The sequence below is a fragment of the Anabrus simplex genome, chromosome 5, assembly GCF_040414725.1.
Source record: "Anabrus simplex isolate iqAnaSimp1 chromosome 5, ASM4041472v1, whole genome shotgun sequence".
Lineage (NCBI taxonomy): Eukaryota > Metazoa > Arthropoda > Insecta > Orthoptera > Tettigoniidae > Anabrus > Anabrus simplex.
The window spans coordinates 312,627,645-312,647,331 of record NC_090269.1 but is presented as its reverse complement, the minus strand read 5'-3'; the positions used below and the strand labels follow the sequence as shown (position 1 = coordinate 312,647,331).

The following is a 19,687-nucleotide window of genomic DNA, read 5'->3' as shown; positions in this document are numbered from 1 at the left end:
CTATATCATTGTGTGATGCATTGAAACAATGTGTATTGGGTGAACCTGAATATTTGGTGAACTCTGGTCATTGTGCTCTCTATTTGATGACAAACATTACTCTGGTGATTTTCCGAGTGCTCGGTTAACGTTTGTGGACACTGAGGTTGATTGCACCCCGCCAATTATTTCTAAAAACTATGTGATGTGGAACTGTGTCTTGGACTATTTACCTGGTCATGTGAACTCCTAACTAAAACTAGTTAATCTTGGTGGTTGTTTTCTGTTGGACTACTTCGCCCAAATTTAGTATATGTGTGACCACAACATCATTGATGGCATATGCATGAGATTTTGTCGTCGTTTCGGGGCGGGAGGGCTGAGACAATATTTAAAAAAAAAGTGAGCCTCCCCTTTATAAACATTTTGAACTGGCCTTTGCGCCCTAGAATATCTGTGCCAAGTGACTACTTGACTAACAGTTTAAGCTAATGTAAGCCGCGCGCCGTTCTCCTAGCTCTGTTTGGTTGCGCATGCGCAGTACCAGGCAAAACGGGCCTCCTCCTCGCTTGCTTGCCGACGCGAGGCTCAGTTCGCTTTGATCAGCCATGTTGTCGAGCTCGTGTGGTTTTGTGTCTGGCGTCATGGAGTCGTGGAGTACCTGGAAACCACCGTAATCTCCACGATAACGGGGATTTGCCCCAGATGAACTAATTGGAGACCTCCTGCCATTCCTTCTGATCATGTTTTGGATTTATTTTTCGTCTGGATACTTCACAACGAGGTCTGGATACTTCACAACGAGGTCTGGATGCCAGTGGTGTGACTGTATTTCTTCGTCAACAATGTCAGGTTAAAATTCTTCTCATTTCTTCATCACCAAAGGTATGTACCAGTGTTTGACACACTTTAAACGTCGTCCTGAAGAGGATTTTGATACTTTCGAAGATTTCTGGAAAAAATAATAATAATAATAATAAATATTTGGACTTCGCCGTTAAATTAATACCTATTTGCGTGTGTGGTATCGAAAATCTGAAAAACAGTTTCGGCAGCTAATCACAGTAATGTAGAAGGTTCACCATGAACTAAATTGGAATTATTAATTTAAAATTTTACTGATCTACTTTTGGCACTTCAAATTGTAACCTTCTTTGTAAACCAAGGTACAGCCTCCAAGGTATCGTGCCTTACCTTCTTCGGCTTTCTGTTTGCTTTCGTGTGTTTTGTTTTCTAATTCGTTTGGTATGTTTTCTTCTCCCCTCCCCCTTCTGGGGTTTTTGGGTGAATTAAATTTATTTTCTCTTGCCTGGTTTCCTCCGTGTTTTAGGAGGCGTTGCTTTTGTTTAGTGGTTACCTTGGCAACGGTTCGTGTGTGTATTGTTGTCGGGTTTAGAGTTGTCTGGCGTGTTGAGCCGGTGTGGATCTTGATTTATACATTTCGGGGTTGAGTGTATCGTTTACTGTTAATATTAATTTATTTATTTTCTCCTCCTTTATTTTGTGTTACCATTTCCTTGCCCCGCGTGAGGAGGTATTTTTACGTAAAATTCTGTTTGCCTTGGAAACTGTCCTTGGTGTAAACTGAACGTTTTCAAATTTGGTAATTATGAGAAGCGACCGCGTTGAAGATCCAGTTTATTGAATAATTGTTAACTTAGTTTTTTATTTAAATAACTATCCGTGATCGATCACATTTTATTTCAAGTTGTACTTATGTAAGAAAGTCTATTGGTTTTCCGTTGTTTTCTGATCACATTTTATTAGGTACGGAGGTCATCCTTCCTTTCTTGTTGTTTTTATTAAATTTTCAAATTATCATCTGTTGAAGAGTATTTATTTTCAATTAATTGTCAATTAGTAATGAATTAATTTTCTTTTAAACCCTACCTGGGTATATTCTAATTTATTTTATTTATTGTTAATTTCCCTTTCCATTTTTCAACCTTACGTTTATTTTATTTACATTTTGGCATTACGTTTTAAAATAAACTTAGGCTTTATCAACTTAATGACTTGGTTTGTTACCACCCTTTTGCCCTTCAATTAAATTTTTTTTAACTTCATGTAAATGCTGGTTTTCATTCGCCACGTTCGGTGGAGCACTGCCACCGTTTTTCTTGTGCATTTTCTTCCACGGCCTTTTAGTCGTCTTCCTCCGCTGTTTCCGGTAAGTTTTCTATGGTTCTTGTTTTTATATTGTGACTGTACTTGTTGTTGTTCTTCTTGTGCCCATCACCCTTCCTCGTGTTCGCTATAACTCCCATTTTGGGGCGGACACGCTAACAACCTTCTCGCCAGGGTCTCGATCTCTCTCTCTCTCTCTCTCTCTCTCTCTCTCTCTCTCTCTTCCTCTCTCTTCTTCTCTCACCCTGGTGGGTAAGGTTATTCACCTCATCACCCCTAGGTGGTACCGGGGTCCTAGAGGGTGGTGAGCGGTGAGAAACATTTTCCAGTACTTCAGTTGTTAACAACGTTATCCTTCAAACATGATGAGGAAACAAAATCCTCACAATAACATTTGCTACGAATCTGACACAAGCATCTGTCGGTTCATTCCGCGAAACCCATAATATTTTCTGGTTTTGTACTGCATCATTTATCTGTTTCAAAGTATTGTGGTAGCAAAGAGATACTATTGTCTTAGAGGGAACCCTTGGGGAACATTATTTGCCCGGTATTTATCAAAATATTTACTTTGGACCATGCTGAAAGGGATGTTAGCATGTAACAACGTCGTACACAACTATCGACCTTTTTTTATTTTATGGATCTAATATTGATGTCGAGGGTCCTTTTTGATGTGATGTAATATTTTCCTTCTCTTTTGCTAGTACAATGTTTCGTAGATAATCGAGTTTCATCTGCCCTTACATCTCTTCGCCAAAAAAAGTAGTGCCATCTCTTTTAATAAAATATTTCTTGACGAAATCCTGCAGAGTACGTTTTGTGCTCGGTATTTTCGGCACGCACCTAGTACTGTGTATCACAAACCGAATTTACTTGTTTATTCTCCGGAACTACAGTGTGTTTTGTGAGAGCACTTAACCAAACATCTCGGAGGGGAGCAGGTAATCCACTTTCTTCTTCCATAACCATCCGCACACCGAGCTCGATAGCTGCAGTCGCTTAAGTGCGGCCAGTATCCAGGATTCCGCAGATAGTGGGTTCGAACCCCACTGTCGGCAGCGGTGAAAATGATTTTCCATGGTTTCCCATTTTCACACCAGGCAAATGCTGGGGCTGTACCTTAATTAAGGCCACGGACGCTTCCTTCGCATTCCTAGCCCTTTCCTGTCCCATCGTCGCTATAAGACGTATGTGTCGGTGCGACGTAAAGCAACTTGCAAAACTATCCGTACACACGAGGTACTTGCCCCCTCCCACTGATCTCTTAGAGTGCGATGAAATGAAATGGCGTATGGCTTTTAGTGCCGGGAGTGTCCGAGGACATGTTCGGCTCGCCAGGTGCAGGTCTTTCGATTTGACACCCATAGGCGACCTGCGTGCCGTGATGAGGATGAAATAATGATGAAGATGACACATACACCCGTGCCAGCGAAATTAACGAATTGTGGTTTAAATTCCCGACCCTGCCGCGAATCGAACTATAACCATTTAGCCATGGAGCTGGACAAGAGTGATATTATAGTGGAGCGGCGGGGAGCGATGAGAGCGAAGAAGACAAGAGCAGAGGAATCAAAATAATGTAACGGCATGTGCAGAATTAAAGTGGAGAGGAGAGGAGAGCTGCGAGGAAGTATGTGTACAATAGCGGTGCAGAGCGAAACAAAATTATTTCTGACCAGCGCTGTCGGGTAAGTTCGGTAACCCTCGGTCGGTTTCGTTTTCGTGGAATACGCCGTTTCCTTCCTCAGAGTGTAGCCTTGTGTATACACCGGGCGAGTTGGCTATGCGGTTAGGGGTGCGCAGCTGTGAGCTTGCATCCGGGAGATAGTGGATCCGAATCCCACTGTCCTCAGCCCTGAAGATGGTTTTCCGTGGTTTCCCCATTTTCACACCAGGCAAATGCTGGGGCTATACCTTCTTATTCCTAGGCCTTTGCTATCCCATCGACACCATAAGACCAATCTGTGTCGGTCCGACGTAAAGCAACTTGTGAAAAAAAATTAAGAAGTTGACATGGAGAACTGAAAAGGTACTGTTGTAACCAGGTTTTGTACCTATTTTGTCTTGTAAATATATGTATATCTAAACATGAGTTTATGAAAATCCACGTTCATTTTAGAAACAACATAAGTCAAGTTAAAAAAGTTAAATTTACCATGTTGTAAAATCATTAAAAATCATTATAATTCGCAACAATCTGAATACTGACAGCATGTACTAATTTCATACTTTTTCATAATTTTTATTGCAGTTTTCTAGAAAACATACAGTTTTTTTCTATTTTCCAGAAAGTTGTTGTTGACTTATACAGTTTAAGAAATGAGCGATTCAATTATCTCTGACTGACAAGCTGCAGTATATAATCGAATGCTGGAATAGTCATCCTAAAATACTCCTGAAATTTATCTCGATGTAAACGCAACTTCTCGTATAAACGACTGAATTCCCTGTTTTCTGGCCTATCCGTATTATTAGGATAAACATTCCATCGCCTTGGATTTCTGGCTGAATAAATATAATAATGTTTAGCCGCATTACTACTATCAAGACATGTCCATTTACGATACTTCGACAGAGACATCTTGACAACACACTTGGAAGCTGCGATTACATTCAGTAAACTCTATGACATTGGAGAGTCCCTTCTCATCTGTGCACAGCACCGCACTGCAATAAACACTAAGCACTCTCCTCTTCTAACTCCTCGCCTCTCCACTACAAACCCAGACTTATCTGGTTCAAAGCATTATGATAGCAAGTTCGTAGATGCTATCGTATTAGAATGGACTCCCAGGAAACGTTCTTGACCCTGTACTTTCAAAAAAATCTCTGAAGATTTATTCTCAACATTACTGACATAGATGTTGGCATGCACTAATATCATGTTCAAACCTAGAAAAAAATTAATTACGAATTACTCATCAACAAGTTCGTCCTTGAGTACATCAAACATATGAAGGTAGGAAATCGCATCACACTCTCCCATATATACCTAACTCCGGGCAATGTGGTGGCTCACACACGAGCCCTGATGATCAAATATAAACATCAGTTTATACAAATTTAGCATTAAATTACAGTACACTATCTACTTAATGATATTGCTTAATATGTGACTAGATAACTGTGGATTCATACTAGTATTTACAGTGCATGAAAAACTTGAGTTTCATTATAATAGCGAGGATACTCTTGCAATGATAGGAAATCTACTTTTGAATGAAATCTTTAAGATAATACCAAATTGTCCCAATAGAACTGTAGCATCACTTACAGCTGGGTTGTAGTTCGTCTTTCACTTGACGATTGATTTTGTTAGCCTGTAGATATAAATGATGCGTTCATCATTTCAATTTGTACAACTGATAGATGGGAGAAATTGTGCTTTTAAATAAAAGTACACGGGGAGTTTTAAGAAAATATTTTCATTCTTCAGAATCGAGGGTCAAAATGATCTTATTACTATAAACATCAATTTGACCAAGTCATTAATAACATTTTTACTTTAACGGATAGGCCCTACTTCTTGAAAATACAAGAATCAAAAATGATCTTATTAATATAAACATGAATCTGAATTGATGCCCAATAAATTTGGTTGCATCAACGGAGATTTATGTCTAGTGTACTCAGTAGAAAATATAAAAATGATCTTATTAATAAAATCATGTATCTGAAGTGATTCCCGATAGCATTTTTGCTTCAACGGAAATATCTTGATGACTTATTCATTAGAAAGAATTAGGGTTAAAATCATCTGATTCGTAGAAACATAAACATGAACTAATCCTCGACAATATTTTTGCTTTATCGGAGATCTCTCGCAAGTGTATTCATTAGAAAAAGTAAATATCAAAAGTATCTTATTAATATAAGCATGAATTTGACCTGGCCCAAGATATTTCTTACTTTAACGGAAATTTCCTTCTGGCGTATTTATTGGCAAATATCAGAAACAAATCATCTTATTAATTTAAACATGAATCTATGGGTGGGTGGGGGGTAGAATACATTCACGGTATCCCTGCCTGCCTGTCAATCACCACTGATCTGCATTTAGAACAGTCGTCCTGGTGACAGATTCCTTATCCATTGTATTACGTAGTCTTTTCTTAAATAACTGCAAAGAATTTGAAATTTAGTGAACATTTCCTTTGGTAAATTACTCCAATCCCTAACTCCTCTTCCTATAAACGAATAATTGCCACAAATATTCCTCTTCTACTCAAACTTTATCTTCATGTTTTGATCTTTCCTACTTTTAACAAGACCTTTCAAAATGGAGAGCGGGTGCGTGTGTGTAAAGACGATTGCGATAACCGAGAAACTTATTAGATACACAGTCGAAAATTCAACAGATTTAATTGTTGCTAAGCCAGATAACAAAAGCAAGAATAGCAGTGTAAAAGAGGTAAAAGAGTTCATCATGCGTATGCCAGCGCTACATTCACATTATTGCAGGAAGAGTACAGTAGGGAAGCCAGCTAAAATGAAAAATATGTCAAATGTGTACAGACAGTTCAAGCAGCAGGCAACTGATCCCGTGAGAATCCAAGTGTTAAAGAAAATATTCAACACTTCATTTACTATCTGGTTTTACAGTCGAAAGAAAGACAATTGTGTCAGGAAAAAGCGTAACTGCGGAACCAAGATCAGAGCTGGATATCCACCTTAAAGAAAAGCAACATGTAGAAGAGATATTCCTAAAGGATCAGAAGGTACATACATGAAGACTCCAGTATCCTCACTACTTCATTTGACCTACAGAAGGTATTCAGTACACCGATGGGAGACAGCACGTTGTATTACTGTAGGAGGTCCGCTGCATACAATTTATGTTTCTATAACAGTTCAACTAGAAGTGGGTTTTCGTATGTCTGGAGAGAATGTGATGGAAAACGAGGCGCTAATGAAGTTTGCACCATTCTTAAGAAATACATTCATGACTTTAATGAGAGAAATCAAATATCTACCTTAAATTCATATCGTGATTGTTGTCCTGGACAGAATAAGAATAAGCAGGTGATATACACGGTCTCGAAAGCCAAGAATAACGGCCGAGAGGATTCGTCGTGCTGACCACACGACACCTCCTAATCTGCATTCCCTCGGGCTGAGCAGTGGTTACTTGGTAGGCCAAGGCCCTTCAAGGGCTGTAGTGCCAAGGGGTTTGGTTTGGGTTTAGGTGATATACACCCTCAGCCAAGTGTTGCAGAAATGCACAACATTACAGGTGATCAAATTGACGTATCTTGTTCCAGGCCACACGTACATGCCAGTGGATTCAATGCATGTCTCTATTGAAGCAGCTTGCCTTAAAATAACAATCTGGGCTCCCAGTGAATGGCCAACAATAATCAGGAATTTCAGAACGAATCCTCGACCATACTTATGTCACGTGTTGTACCATAATGAGTTTGAAGACTGGAAGAGCAAATCTGCAGATACTGAAATGATGGTTAATAAGGAGCGAATTTCCTTTAACAACATCCGTTCGGTAAAGTCTTTAAAGGGAGAAAAATGGCTTTACATCACTACTACTATTACAAAAAATATTTTCATTCCTCCCCTGAAGGGGGAGGCGGGCCTCTTAGACGGCGACGCCGTCTCTCAGGCCGGGAGATTTGTTCGGTGAAGTAGATGTTCGGAGAAGGTGAGGGGGCTGCCGGCCGTGGCCTATACTAGGAACTGTCCCGGAATTAGCCTTAGAGCAGCAGAATGGAAAACCACGGAAAACCATTATCATGACAGCCGACGGTGTGGGCCAGCCGTGAGGTCCAGCCCTGTCCCGTTACCCGAATGCAGAGGCGTAGAACCTCGGTAGAGCCGTGGCCACCCCTCCTCTGCTCGGTTGGCCGGTCAGAGTGCAGAGCTGTCGGACCACGTACCAGCCGTGGCCACCTATGGGCGGAGACCCACTCTGCACCTACCAACTTTTAAATCACCCACACATTTTCTGAGAACAGTGATACCATTGCAGAAATGCTGCCAGTGAGAAGGAAAAGATATAAGAAAAAGCAGGAGATGCACCAACAGACACGACTTCTTCTGCCTGGGAAGAAATTCAGAGACGTAAAGAAGCTATGCTCAATGAACATTATCCCACCAATTTACCATCAGGCATACCTACAGTTGCTGAAATCTGGAAATGTTGAAGACAAGTTGGAGGAAACAGATGAAGATGATGAGTAGGCAAAGGAACTTTAAATCAGTTTCACTGTTTTCCTTCCCATTATCATGCAGCCAATAGATCACCTGGGATTCAATAATTCATACTCGTTTATCATTTCTTCTTTATTTGATATACTCGTATCCTTGAAACAGGTAAAAACGTATCAAAATAAACAGAGCGCTAGTTAAAGTACAAATGGCAAGTTGAATATAACTTTCAGATGCCGCCAAAAAGGCGAACGTAGGGCGAATAAAATAAGTATGGAACCTTCACTTCACCAAAAGGGCGAATACGCCAAGAATTCACTTTTTTTTTTAATTTTGAGTGACAAATGCCAGTGGCTTTACGTCGCACCGACACAGACAGGTCGTATAGGATAGGAAAGGCCTAGGAGTTGGAATGAAGCGGCCGTGGTCTTAATTAAGGTACAGCCCCAGCATTTGCCTGGTGTGAAAATGGGAAACAACGGAAAACCATCTTCAGGGCTGCCGACAGCGGGATTCGAACCCACTATCTCCCGGATGCAAGCTCACAGCCGCGTGCCTCTAACCTCACGGCCAACTCGCCCGGTGGGTGACAAATGAAAGCCTTCAATGGTAAATAATATTTTTAAGAAATGAAAAATAAATAAGGCTTCATAAATTTGTATGGAACATTGAAATGAAATTAACTTTTAGTGCCGGGAGTGTCCGAGGACACGTTCGACTCGCCAGGTGCAGGTCTTTTGACTTGACACCCGTAGGCGACCTGCGCGTCGTGATGAGGATGAAATGATGATGAAGACGACACATATACCCAGCCCCCGTGCCAGCGAAATTAACTAATGATGGTTAAAATTCCCGATCCTGCCGAGAATCGACCCCGGGACCCCTGTGACCAAAGGCCAGCACGCTAACTATTTAGCCCTGGAGCCGGACTATGGAGCATTAATACTACTTTACTGACGTAATTACAAATCAGTTTTTTGTTGATACTGAAAAGTTTTGTAAATGGCACATTCGCCCTTTTGGCGAAATACGGTCGTCTTACTAGATAAGCCTACGCTAGACAGATTCACTGCGCGCACATTTTAGTAGTATATTGAATTAAAATGCAATATTGGCTTTTATTTATTTAGAACACATTTGAGAACACACAGTTTACTCTGGCTATTCTAAGATAATTTTGGGAACAAGTTGAAGAATTATCAAGATAACTTCCAAAAATTTGTATGTTCAAAGGAAGTGTGAGGGTTTAACTCATAAACTAAGTGGATGCTTTTAGATCATAGGTAATGCCTTGGACAACAGAGTAGCCAATACATTCTACCAAAGCTGCTCACCTTCGAAGGAGACTGGATCCAGCACGTCTGTTTCTATAAAGACAGCTCTGTTTCTGCCGAACTTCTTTACAATATCGTCCAGTACCTTCTTCCCAGCTTGTGCATTTTTGTCGATTATTGAAACCTGCAAAATTCAAAATATTTACTTTATTGAAGTTAAGTTCTTTACTAACACTTCCTATTGAATTCTGAACTGCTGATATTTTGCTGTATGATTAACATGGGTTGAAAAAAATTTGAATACAAAAATATTGCTGAACGACTAATTAAAGGTGGTTTCACATGCTTGTTGATAATACTGCACTCATATGGGTCAAACTCGAATCCGGATCTATAGATCACAGACCCCAAGACCATATAAAATCCGAATGCTTAGGGACCTTCTAGGGGATTAATATCGATGATTCTTCGTTGGCTTCTATTTTTGCTGTTGGTTAATATTTGGTGTATTTCTTTCCGGACGGCAAGTGGTAGGTTGGTAATTCTGGAGTTTGTATCAATTGTTTTGTGTTAGATTCGGGTTTTTTTTTCTGGACGACAGGCTGTATATTGACCATGCTGGTTGCAAAGTAAATGTATCTATGTTGTGTAGTATTCTTTTTTCATTCCTCTTTTATACAATTACAGGCAGTATTCATTGTAAGGGTGTATCTGTGTAAGGTTATGCTAGTACATATATCACACCCTCGCACTGTATTCACAAATATGAGATATTATTATTGTTGTCATTATTCGTATTATTATTATTATGTCATTTACATATTTATTCTTAATGTTTTAAGCTGGAAGGTCTTCACATGCGATTAATGAACAAGGGGAGAAGGTATGCGAAAATTTACAGAAGGCAGAAGTATTCTGTCAGCAGTATGTAAAGATTGTTGGTTACAAGGATAATCTCCAGATGGAGGAGGTAACTAACACTAAAAAATTGAAATTCGCCTGCGATAACAAAGAAATTTACAATAAAATACAAAAGTTGAAAACTAGAAAAGCAGCTGGAATTTATAACATTTCTGGGGATATACTAAAGACAATGCGTTGGAATATATTACCATACCTGAAGTACTTACGTGATAAATATTTGCGTGAAGAAACTATACCAAACGAATGGAGAGTTGCAATAGTATCCCCTGTGTTCGCAGAATAGCATGAAAGCCTGGAGACTACTCAGACGTTTGAACAATGACCCCACCAAGGCATCTGTTCATTATAATGTATCCCCAAATGAAATCGCCCATCAGCTCTTGTTGAATGGCAAAGTTTAACGCAGAGCTAGACCACCAAAATTTCTAAGAAACATTGAAGATGAAACCTGTGAAATATCCAAACCTTTCCTTTTTTGGAGAGCTGGCAAACGCCATCAAGATGTGCAAGAACAGAAAAACACCTGCTCTAGACGACATTCTCATAGAGCAAATTAAACATTTTGGAAATGGTACTAAAGAATGGATACTCCAACTCTTCAATAACTCCTTGAAGAGCTGTCACATTCCAAAAATATGCAGGAAGGCAGAGTAGGTGCTGTCCTTAAACCCGGCAAGGATCCTAGAGACCCAACGAACTTTCGACCGATCTCCCTTTTGTGTCACCTCTACACGATCCTTGAAAGGATGCTTCTAAACCGTCTTGTACCATCTGTGGAAACTTTGTTAATCCCAGAGCAAGCGGGTTTTAGGCCAGGCATGAACTGCACTGCGCAAGTAGTAAACCTAACATAGTATATGGAAGATGGTTTCCAATCCCAAACAATCACAGGAGTAGCGTTTGTAGACCTTTCTTGTACCTATGACACCGTACAACATTAAATCATGTTCCAAAATCTCTACAGAATTACAAAGGATTTCAAGCTTACCAGAATTGTGTCTGCCCTTTTACAGAATCTACGATTCTTTGTAGACTTTCAGGGTCAAAAATGTCGGTGGATAAGGCAAAAGAATGGTCATCCTCAAGGAAATGTGCTAGCTCCCTTACTTTTCAATATATATACCAATGACCAGCCACATCCTCCTCATACTAAAAGCTTCCCAATATGCTGATGATCTGGCCTTAGTACTCAGAGTGAATGCTTTGAAAGAGTAGAAAACAATCTCACCTCAGTTTTGTATATTTTGTCTCACTACCATGAGTTCAACAGTCTCAAACCAAGCCGATCGAAAACTCAAGTATGTGCTTTCCAACTGAAGAACAAACAAGTCTCAAGGAAGCGGCAAGTGAAGTGGAAGGATAATGTTCTAGAACATAATTACACACCGAAATACTTGGGTGTCACTTTGGATCGTTCTCTAACTTACAGGGAGCACTGTTCAAACATCAAAGCAAAGATCTTCTCTCAGAACTCCCTGCTCCGCAAAGTGACAGGTTCAAAGTGGGGTGCTCATCCTCATACGGTAAGGACAACAACCTTCGCACTTTAAAACTCAGCAGGAGAGTATGCTAGTCCCGTCTGGTGTAAATCTACACATGCCAAAAAGGTCGATGTCACCCTGAATGAAACATGCAGACATATTACAGGATGTCTGAAATCAACACCAACAGAAAAAGTGTACTCCCTTGCAGGAATAGCCCCTCCTGTGATCAGACGTGAAGTAGCTTCAAATGTGGATAGGGCTTCTACCAGCTCAGTCCACACTTTACATGGACACAAAGTACCACCAACTTGATTGAAGTCCAGGAACACTTGTATGCACTCCTCATCTCTCACTAGTGCAGATGCAAAGAAGACCAGACTTTTACTCTGGAATCAGAAATTCCCTTTTAATCCACAACGCTTAAAATTGGAGGAAAAGCTTCCACCTGCTCATGAAGAAACCTGGACTACATGGAAGGCACTGAACAGACTAAGAGCAGGTGTTGGAAGATCCAAGGACAATATGAAGAAATGGGGTCTCCTGAAAGGGGATCAGACCCTATGTGAAAGCGGCGTGGTACAAACGACAAGGCAAATTTGCTCAGAACTTGATCTAGCATAGGCCAGTTTCACTGCTGTTAACGTGGCCAAATTTTGGGCCGATATTTTGTAAATAACTGTATAATTTTAAGTAAATATTGTATTTTAATGTATAATATTTAATTTTGTAATATGCACCTCCAATCTATATTGTGCGACTGACACGAATAAATAATAAATAAATAAGCCCCTGTGCATAAAATAAAGGATGATAAACATAAAGCTGAATGTTACAGGCCAGTCATGTTCACATGAATTACATGTAAGCTTTTAGAAAGTATTATTTCTGATTTTATTAGACATGTTTGCGAAATTAATAACTGGTTCAATAGAACGCAACTTGGGTTTAGGAAAGGTTATTCCACTGAAGCTCAACTTGTAGGATTCCAGCAAGATATAGCAGATATCCTGGATTAAGGAGGTCGAATAGATTGTGTCGCGATTTACCTATCCAAAGCATGTGAGAGGTAGGCCATGGGAGACTATTAGCAAACATGAGTGCAACTGGACTAGACAAAAGAGTGAATGAATGGGTGGCCATATTTCTAGATAATGGAACTCAGAGGATCAGATTAGGTAAAGCATTATCTGATTCTGTAAACATTAAGAGGGGAATTCCTCAAGGCACTATTATTGGACCTTTATGTTTTGATATACATATAAATGATGTGAGCATAGAAGTGGAATCAGAGATAAGACTTTTGCAGATGATGCTATAGTATATAGAGTAATAAATAAGTTACAAGGTTGTGAGCAACTGCAAAAATATCTCGACAATGTTGTGAGATTGACAGTAGGCAATGGTATGATGTAAAGGAGAGGGCATATAAGTCTCTGGTAAGACTCCAACTAGAGTATGGTTCCAGTGTATGGAACCCTCACCAGGAATACTTGTTACGAGAACTGGAAAAATCCATAGAAAAGCAGCTCGATATGTTCTGGGTGATTTACGACAAAAGAGTAGCGTTACAAAAATGTTGCAAAGTTTGGGCTGGGAGGACTTGGGAGAAAGGAGACGAGCTGCTCGACTAAGTGGTATGTTCCGAGCTGTCGGTGGAGAGATGGGGTGGAATTACATGAGTAGACGAAAACGTTTGTGTGATGTCTTTAAAAGTAGGAAATATCACAATATGAAGATAAAGGTGGAATTTAAGAGGACAAATTGGGGAAAATATTCGTTTATAGAAAGAGTAGTTAGGGATTGGAATAATTTACCAAGGGAGATGTTCAATAAATTTTCAATTTCTTTGCAATTATTTAAGAAAATATAGGTAAAATGCAGATAGGGAATCTCCACCTGGGCGACTCCCCTAAATGGAGATCAGTGGTGATTGATGATGAACCAGCTACAGCAAAAGATAACTGATGTACAGACGGAATGCTATGCCACAGAAGCCAAGACTTCTCCCAGATAAGCGGGAGAAAACTATGAAATGCGACACCTGGTGATACGAATGGCAGTGCACGGTTTCCACCCCCGATTATGCAGAAGGAAAACCTACCATGCACCTGGTGAAGACTGTGTGTGTGATAGTTTCAGTCAACATTGTAAGATATATCACGTCCTAAAGTTCCCAAAAAGAGGGACCTCCATAACGAAATTCTGCCTGGAGGAGTAATTTTAGTCTAATATAGCTTCTAAGTCCTTATGGATTATTGTAAAATAAAATTAATGTTAATTATGTGTTGAATATTTACAATAACCTAACAGTACTGGTATATGACCATATGGGCATTAAAATTATCATTATTACAGACATTTGTTAATATTCTCTTATATTTGGGTGAATCTTGAGCTGAAATTAAAATATTACCATAAAGAATAATTAAATAAGATTGTTTTAATATTTACATTATTTTGCAACAAAATTCTTCCAGTTTAGTGGGAGCTAACTTTTATTACTCTTGGCAGAGAGACACAAATATTATAAATCCCGCAGTGGTCAACCTACTACTACTATTACTACTAGGTTGTAGTTGTCGAGTATTGTACTGTCAGAATAATATCCTCGAATAAGTTCAGCGACGTGCCATTAATCTTCGCCGACGTTAAGCTGACTCATCCGAATACCTTTAAAATTCAAACGACGTAAGCCGATATCGAACTTGTATTTGCATTAAGAACAGTCCTTAACTACGTTAGCTGGTTAATAAGTATCATAATTATTCAATAATAGTGAGGCTACAAAAACACTTTATAATCAACTTTAGTTTGTGATTCGAAATTCACAGGATTAAAGTACGAACAGTCGAGTGCACGAAATTTTGCTGATATAGAAAAAATTATTTATATTTATAATGGATTGTTACAACCCCCTACCCTTCTAGTTTCACTTCTGCTTTGGAATTTATCATTGTTTATAAGTTAGTGTTTGTGTGCCAAAATTTACTTCAAACTAATAAGAGACTGGCTCATCAAGGGTCTGTGTTAAAGGATATTCTATCAACATAGATAAGAAGAAGCACTATTGGAAACTAGATGCGCCGGCACGATTCCGTGCTCTGAACTGTACAGCACTAAAATATATTTTATATCTATATATAAAAGAGAAAACTCTGACTCACTGACTGACTGACTGACTGACTCACTGACAGACTCACTGACTCATTCACTCACTCACTACTACGAAGACAGAGAGCTGCAATTTGGTACAGATGTTGCTCATAAACTAATTGGGAAAAGTCAAGATGTTTCATTCCGATGTTTTGTGATTAAAGAGGTGAAATTAGGGTACCTAGCCTAATTACAATATCATTAATTCTCACAGTTCCAACTAGCCTAGAGTAAAGACACTTGCCGTAGGTGTTCCTTATAAGCTAATTAGGAAATATAAAGATTTTGTTCCGACGTTTTTCGGTAAAGTGTGGTGAAATTTGAGTAACCTCCTTAAATACAATATCACTAAATCACTCGCTTCCCACAACGCTAGAGGGTGGAAATTTAGCATAAGTGTTTCTTATATGCTAATTACGGAAAGTAAGAATGTTTTATTCACTTTTATTAAGACTGATGGATTGAAATAGAGTTAACTCCCCTAATTATATTACTTAATTCTCACACTTCCTAAGAAGCTAGAGAGTTGTAATTTGTCATAGAGGTTTCTCATAAGCTAGTTAGGAAAAGTGAATATGTTTCATTCCGATATTTTGTGATTAAAGGGGTAAAATCGGGATACCTACCCTAATCAACAAAATCACTCATTCCCATCTCACACTTCCTACAAGGTCAGAGGGCTGAAATTTGACAAAGTTAAGGTAATTAAGAAATGTAAATATATTTCATTATGCTGGTATTTGGTCACAGGCATCCCGGGTTCGATTTTCGGCACGGTCGGAAATTTTAACCATCATTGCTTAATTTCGCTGGCACGAGAGCTGAGTGTTTGTGCCGTCTTCATCATCATTTCATCCTCATCATGACGCGCAGATCACTTACGGATGTCAAATCGAAAGACCTACACCTGGTGAGCCGAACATGTCCTCGAATACTCCCGGCACTAAAAATCATACACCATTTCATTTCATTCCTATGTTTTGAGATATTGCTTCTTAAACTGTTTACATTCATTTAGATGTAGATAATTTGGTAAGTGTGTTCTAACAATGCTCTCGAATAATTATACAGCAGCAAACATTTTTACCTCAGTAGATGCTTCTGAAAGGTTCAAAAAATGCAGACAGTTAATTAAAATATGTAATTATGTTTCAATGAGCATCTTAAAGGGACGTTAGAAATCTATAGTTTATATTTTGCTGAATTTGTTGGTGCTTGTAGTGTCTGTGTGAGTTGAATGGCCTTGCCCGAGGTGGTGTGTGGCGGAGAAGTGGGGGGAACTAGACCAGCCGTGGTCAGCTGATAATGTGGATATTCGCCCAAATAGGATTGGCATCCGACCGTAGAACAGGACCGAGTCTACATGTGCTATACAGTTCACAGCCGCAATCCTACGAGAGTATGGGAAACGCAGTAGAAGGAAGAAATAATTCTTAACCCTTTCCTGGCCAAATTATTTAAGAAATGAATTTTTGGAAACTAAAGATGTTTTTGTAGTGATGGAATATCAAGGAATAAGAGGCTATTTAAAAAAATCAAACACTGGAACTGTGAAAAAAAATTGGGAACTATACTTCCCATTAAGCAAATGCTAGCACACGCAAATCAGGACATAGAATGTGAATGCATGTGCATTCATATTATACCACACAGAAGTATACATAATTTACACTGCATATAGCTGTAACTATCATTTCAGGCAGAAAATAAGGGGTGTACAAAGTGAAAGCCGAACAAATAATACATCCACAATTATATATTGAAAAGGTAATCTGAACACATTACTTTTTACTTTTCATGGAATTTCTGGAACTCAGTAGCATAATGAGACGAAATAAAATACAATAACAAAAGAATTCTGGAGATGGATAATCATGACAAGATGAAGAACATATATTCCTTTGTTTCACCTTTAGGGCTTACATAAATCCTATTTATTTACCCATGCTGGGACAAAAAATATGCTCAATGTATGTCTGAAGCACTACAGAATAATTTACGATAACGTAAATAGCTTAAAATTACTAAGATCCATCTTTCTGGTGCAGAAAATCTCTTCACTTCCCAAACATGCACGCTCCTGGCAGCCATTACACTACACACATGTAAACAAACACGTCCACCAACCTAGAAACTGCAAATATACCAGAGCAGAATTTTTCTCTAGATTTTCTGATGTCCACTCCAGATGGCAGCACAAATCAAGTGTGGGAATCAAGTTACCAAATGGCCCTATAGCGGAGAATAGTTAGTGGGAATAATATCACCCACTGGCCAGGAAAGGGTTTTAAACAACTGTTTACTTACCGGTACTGTTATTCGTAAATATATGTTTTTATTAATGTGTAACGACGGCTGCTCACAGAGTGAGGCCTTGAATTCGCCTTCACGTGAGACCTTAATCTAGCCATGATATCCACAGTGTATCTTTAATTTCACTCATTGAAACAATGTGCATATTAAAATAGATTAGTTTCCCGCTGTAGGAGGGGTACACATCCACGGTCGTAAGAAGTGACTGCAGGCAAACCTCCAAAGAGTTATGAAATATGGAGTCTATGTTGACGACCATGGTTCCCCTAGATGAGTTTGGCATTGCTTCCACTTCCTGACTTCCTGAGTTTCATCTTTCCGACTTCCCTTAGCCAACTCTTGTTCTTTTCCGACCTCGACGACATTAGGTTTCCGAGTCCTAGGGAGTCTTTAATTTTCATGCTCTTTGTAGCCCTTGTCTTCGTTTCCTGATATCTTCATTTTTCGAACTGTCATGTCTTCTAAGTTTCCCTCTGATTAGTGTTAATAGAGGATGGTTGCCCAGTTTTATTTCCCCTTAAAACAATAACCACTGCATTCACGACTTAAATATATTCTAGTTGTGGACCAGCGTTTAAAAGGAATAGCTCTCAAATCAAATGACTCCATTTGCTAATGCAACTCATCTACGTTACTGTCACGTCGAATCTGTTACGTTCTTTCTTATAATTACCACAGTATAACAACGACTGCACTTAAATAATGGAAATAATAATAGTTATATAACGATAACAGTAATTATATTGAAACAATAATATAACGTAGAGATACTAACCATAGAAAAGTACTGTACATATCGTATTAGGCTTTACATTTCTCCCTTTCGGCAAACTAACGAAAATGCAAATTGTCATTATACCATGAGACCTGAAACAATTTGTAATTCCTCACCTAAAATCCATGTTTACGTTTTTATGGTTGGTTTTATCTGTTAGCTATACAGAAAAAGTTGCAGATGTGACACTGCCAATGGGGAGATCTTATACAAATAGTAAAATCGAGACAATCTAGACTAGCCATTTTTAAATTGTGGTCCGTGGACCTCTGGGGGGCCGCGACGATAAAACAAAGGATCTGCAATAATAAAGTAGGTTTTAAGTAGTTAAAGAGAGAGATTTTACACACAATTCGTAGACCATTAAGTTAAACTCAATTTAATAACTATGTCATCACTGTTGTAAACCTTACATACAGTGTATGTAACTCTTAACTTGCTCGATGGATAGTACAAGTTAGCAGCAGAAAAGGAAGAAATACTACAAGGCAGTGTAATTGCTGTAATTGTCAGACACTTGGAGTTGCTAGTATCCACACTCAGACCATATTTTCCGCCTCTGGTTGAGAAAAAATTTGATTGATCAGAAATCCTTTCTTTGGAAACTGAACATCAGCTGTCCTCCCTTGAGGAAGATCAACTAGCCGAAGTATCTTGGCATAAAGAAATTGAAAAATACATTGAAGTATGAAATGGGTGGAGAATGAGATGGAGTGGCATGTTTAGCTCCGGCAAGTTCCATGAATGTATCACATCTCTACATCTCTGATCGACTTTTGTGTCACTGACATCCCCTATAACCTACAATTTATAGAAAGGAAATACTGCGTTTAAAGCTTTTCATAACAACCTATCTGTGTACCTCTTCTGCTGTTACACAAATAAAAACTAAGTACAGAAACAGAGCCAATGTAGAGACTGATCTTCAGTTCGAGTGACTACGCTTGTAAAACGCTTGGTCTTTGGAAAACAGAACCAACCGTCCCATTGATCCGAGAACCGCAACAAGTGATTTTTTCAAGTAAGTTTCCAGATGCAGACTGTTTTAATCCAAGTGTCGTACTGTTTTATAATTGCTGTGCACGTATAAAGTGTATGTAAATGAAGTTTATTTAAACCTTCAAAGAAAGTAAATATTAGTCCTAAATTTTACGAATAAAATAAAACATGGTATCATTATAAATTCCTGTTTTATTTTTTGTTTACTGAATGCAGTATTAACAAATACAGTAGAGACAATACGCGACAGTCTGCGAGATATCGGGGGACAGCGATTAGAGCTCTGTCTGGCGGAGAGACCTGGAGTTACTGATTCTGTCAAAAGAGCACGTGTATTTGTTTGTGAAATTTTTGGCGTTTTTATGCTTTTGCATTAAGCTGGCATAAGTAAATAGTAGTGTGTTTCATTCCTTTATATCTCCTCTCAATATGGGTGGAAAGATATGTGCTGTGGTTGGTTGCAATAACTAAAAAGTGCAGAAGGATTCGCGGTCTTT

At 38.9% G+C, this 19,687-nt stretch overlaps 1 protein-coding gene across 4 annotated transcripts in view; it reads right to left on the bottom strand.

The window, feature by feature from the left end:
• The window catches only part of LOC136874030 (15-hydroxyprostaglandin dehydrogenase [NAD(+)]), a 111,804-nt gene that overhangs the window by 50,065 nt on the left and 42,052 nt on the right, over positions 1-19,687 (bottom strand). For 3 of the 4 annotated variants that reach the window (XM_068227639.1, XM_067147515.2, XM_067147516.2), the window contains exon 3: positions 9,603-9,726. In XM_068227639.1, the coding sequence (XP_068083740.1) occupies positions 9,603-9,726 (124 nt within the window). Of the gene's footprint in view, positions 1-9,602; positions 9,727-17,128; positions 17,211-19,687 lie in introns of those variants that run through there. The other variant, XM_067147518.2, reaches the window with a different exon arrangement.